At 31.0% G+C, this 4,334-nt stretch overlaps 1 protein-coding gene across 1 annotated transcript; it reads right to left on the bottom strand.

The window, feature by feature from the left end:
- Positions 1–357: 357 nt before the first annotated feature.
- Positions 358–3,898, bottom strand: LOC107058675 (homeobox-leucine zipper protein ANTHOCYANINLESS 2-like). Its single transcript, XM_015304680.1, has 8 exons — positions 3,696–3,898; positions 3,526–3,604; positions 2,916–3,392; positions 2,505–2,606; positions 2,301–2,411; positions 1,377–1,539; positions 1,260–1,295; positions 358–707 (listed from the first exon to the last, which is right to left on the bottom strand). Exons 1-8 carry the CDS (start codon positions 3,896–3,898, stop codon positions 358–360), a joined length of 1,521 nt encoding a protein of 506 aa, XP_015160166.1.
- Positions 3,899–4,334: the final 436 nt, after the last annotated feature.

The following is a 4,334-nucleotide window of genomic DNA, read 5'->3' as shown; positions in this document are numbered from 1 at the left end:
TTTTATTCCCGATAAGCTACATTATATTTATTAGGTGAATGTGTTTGTTCAATACGAAATGATAGTATTTAATAACAAATGTGAGATTCAAAATTTTGTTAATTTAACAAAAAAGTTAATTTTCGCTCATATTATTATAAAGTTGGCTTGAGATCAAGAACATTAATGTAAAACAAAATCAAATAAGCAATAGAGAATCAAATATCAATATGATTTTTTTAGATAAACTCAAAATAGTACAATCTAATAATATGATGATCCAAATCAAGAAAGATAGTAGAGACTCAAAACACATAACATATCAATGGATGGTAGATAGTCTTCAAATATCACTTGCATTTAAGAGCACTCATGATCTTATGAATTGTTTGTGAGTGCATTTGCTTCTTTGACCAACTCCATAGAAAGAGTTGTAGCTGGAAAGATGTTCCCCACAATTTGAAAGTTGGTAGTCATCAACGATCCACCACCGAACCCATTATTCATCTCCCCAGAAATAACATTATAGTTATTAGTTGTAAAAAAATCTTGAAAACAATCCAGGACTATTGTTATTCCATTTGAGAAGAGAGTCACACAAGAAGAGTCTCCCCCTTTCATCACGGTATTAATTTCTTGTGAATCAATTGTAGCATAAACCAAAAGAGATCCAGTTGCATCCATGCAAGTATCTTGCAAAACCACTCGATTAGCACCAGAATCATCACCTTACATGTCCGAATCAAAAGAAAAGATTATTCATAAATTAACAATTAATTAAAAAAACTAAATTCAATCATGTATCCAAAAAAACACTACAATTAACCACTCACATGAGGAAAAAAGAGGGAAATGTTACTGTCGACAGTTTGACCCTTATAAATATTGATCAATCGTTTCATGGGACAAGTATTAGACAAGACATCCCACTGGCTCCGTATTTGTTCATTAGTGAGGAATTTGAACAAACGCTGGTGTTTCAGTGGTAACCAAATTGTCTTTGTAGCACTTAACACCACACCAGTCGATTCACCAAGGTCACTGATTTTCGTCCTCATCATTAATTTGGAATTTTCTTCATTTTCTAGTTGAATTATTTCCCAATAGTGAGCGGTTGCACAAACCCCCGCACAAAAATTATGCGTCATGCGTTGAGCCAACATCCTTATACCTCTCTCACCACTTAAATCAACTGCCACAAATAAAGCTACATAAGAATCAATTCTTTTTAATATTCAAAAGTATAAAAAAATGCATGCGTTGAGCCAACATCCGTATACCTCTCTCACCACTTAAATCAACTGCCACAAATAAAGCTACATAAGAATCAATTCTTTTTAATATTCAAAAGTATAAAAAATAAATGGCACAATAATTGAACCTCTATGCATGATTACCAATGGGATCAATAATTGACTTCATCACTTTCAAGAACTGATATTGTCTTTGCAAAGTAGCCATCCACCTTTGAGCACCAAATCCCAGACCAGTCTTTATCAAAGGGCGATACCAATCGTGGACAAGATTTTCATTATATTCCATGTGCTCAATCCAAGTAACCTGAAAATATTTCATCAATATTACAAAATCACTAGAGAGAAAAATATGAACTTGCATGAAATATTAGCTTAATTAAAATAAAATGGCCATTATTGGAGACAACTTAAAAAATTCAGCCATTAAATAAAAGAGTCAATCATAAGGAATGTATCCTCAAAAAAGATTTCTAGTGGTCTTGCCAATATATATGGAAGGAGGGAGTGCGTAAAATATTTAGGTCTTGCCTTTGGTATGATGCGAGGATACATGTAAACAAAAAATTGCAGAAAAATTAATGTATCTAAATATATAAATTTGAAAGTGAGCATAGAAAAATTAGACAATTAGAATTTTATTGCATGGTTAGAAGGTGAAGAATAAAAAAAAAATTCTTTAATCAAGAAAGAATATTAGTATGTTTCAAAACAATTACTAAATAGTTGCATTACTCAAAGCTAGAAGAAAGTTGTTCTTTCTCAATTCCGAATAAATAAAGAAAAATTCAGATAGAGAACAAAGCACTACAATGAATACATAGATTGTAATTAATAAAAAAAATCAATAAAAATAAATCAACAAGAATTAAAATTAATAAAATATGAGCGATCTAGCTCATTGAATTTTAAAAAATATAAAGGCCTATGACATGTAAAATAAAAAGATAATTTATTTTGAATTACATGGCAATAACCATTTGGCATATCTTGTAAAATACAGCCAGATGGGAGCCTTCGACAATTTTCAATTTCGCTCTATTGTGAACCTTCTTGAATTGTGTCAACAGACACATCGACGATAGCCCAGACACCTTCAGCATGTTTCTTACAGAAGTGAAGAAATTGTACTTCGCGAACATAAACTAGGTCAGAAATGATTTGCAATTCGGTTTTAATCTGCAAATCATTATTATCAAGTTGTTAGTGCATGGAAAAATAAAATAAATAAGATATGTAATTTTCATCAAAATAATAAGTAAATAGAAATACCAATAACAGAGAACCGCTCTTATTTCCACCTATGCCAGTGGAAATCACATCAGTAGTATATATTTTTCCAACAATGCATGGAAACATCTCTACCCACTCCCTCTGCATATATACAATACAGTACATAACAAAAAATAAAAATATAACATGTCAACACATACTTGTCTTCATCACTTGAAGTTAAATTTGATTGATTAAAATAATATGCAACAACTAATAGAAGCACCAATAAAAAAAACTAATAAAAAGATATGTCAAATATTGTAAAAGTAAGAGTACAACTAATTAAAAAGAATAAAAATAAAAAGAACTAATTATTCACATCAAATAAGGGGTAGGTGGTAAGGAGATGATAGTTCTAAAAAATGAGACAGAGGAAAACATTGAATTTAAAATGAAGAGCCTACGTACCTTATCCATTAGTGTATTCACCAATGCCAAACTGGTGTCAGCCACTGTACCTGATGCCGTTGTGGCTTCCGTTGTGAAATGCTCAGGTTTCGTGCCAATTAATAGGGTAAACAATCGAGCATATTCCTTAATATTTAATGTTTCTCCACCTCCATCCAAACTGCTTACCCAAAGAGGTTTATCATTCTCATACAGCCTAAAAAGCTCATTCAAGGCATCCATAGCAAGATTCAATAACACCATCTTATCCTGCACTACATCTTTATTAAATAAGCTTGATTTGTACGCTTGGGCGGTAAGCCATTTAACTTCATCTTCCAATTGGTCATGCTCAATCTTTATTTGATTCTCATCAATGTTTTCTTTAAAATTGTCACGAATTGAATTTTTTAGGGCTTCCTTCATTACAATATTCTCTATGCGAAGCTTGTCATTTTCTTGCTTTAGAGTCTTATTTTCGTACAATTCCAATTGCAACTGATAAAATAGCACAATTTATTTTTATAATCAATTATACAAATTTCACATAAGAAAACCATAAATTAGGGGAAAGAAATGTGATATGCATCACCTTCACTTGGGTTCTTTTATTCTGGAACCAATTTTGCACCTGGTTGATGTCCATGGATAATTTTGTTGCAAGTTCTAGTCGTACTTTTTTGTTAGGAAGTGAATTCTTTTTGAAAAACCTATTCCCAATGGTATAAAATAAACAATGATCAAAAAATCAAAATTAACAAGAAATTAAACAAGTACAAAATAAATTAGAATTATACTTACAATTCAAGCTCTTGAATCTGATCGGCATTATGCCTAATGGGTTTCTTCCTCTTCGATGATGATTCACCACGTTCATCTACAGATGCACCACCAGTTATGTTGTCACCGATAGAACTTCTCTCTATTTCTTCCTCTCCAGATCCTCCTATCACAACATTAATCAAACTTTCTTTTCTCTCATTCATGTCACTATGACCTTCCATCTTTTATTTCTGAACAAATTTAAGATTGTATCAGTTCAACTCAATATCATGCATATGTGATCATATAATACCAGAATTAAAAAAATATTTGGTTCCAAATAATTGCAAATGAAAAGAAACAACATATCAAGATACAAGAACAAGTGAATTATTTGGTTCCAACTATATTGCATAAGGACGTAAAAAAGATATTTATTTGAAGAAATATATATTCAGAAAGAGTTAAACTCATGTAGTAACATAAATGGAGCGTCTACTTATCATGAAAGGTGGTAATAGTTAGAAATTACGAATCTATAGAATAACTCCATTTCCATTACTATATATTTTTTTACCAATGAAGACTTCAAAAATTATTTTAAAAATACAAATCAAACTCAATTCACCTATACACGTTTGTCATTATAACAAATTTAAGTTAGGTCTTATGCTTTTT

This window comes from Solanum tuberosum, unplaced genomic scaffold (genome assembly GCF_000226075.1).
Source record: "Solanum tuberosum cultivar DM 1-3 516 R44 unplaced genomic scaffold, SolTub_3.0 scf00600, whole genome shotgun sequence".
Classification (NCBI taxonomy): domain Eukaryota; kingdom Viridiplantae; phylum Streptophyta; class Magnoliopsida; order Solanales; family Solanaceae; genus Solanum; species Solanum tuberosum.
The sequence above is the reverse complement of the archived record's forward strand: the minus strand, read 5'-3'. Positions and strand labels throughout refer to the sequence as shown.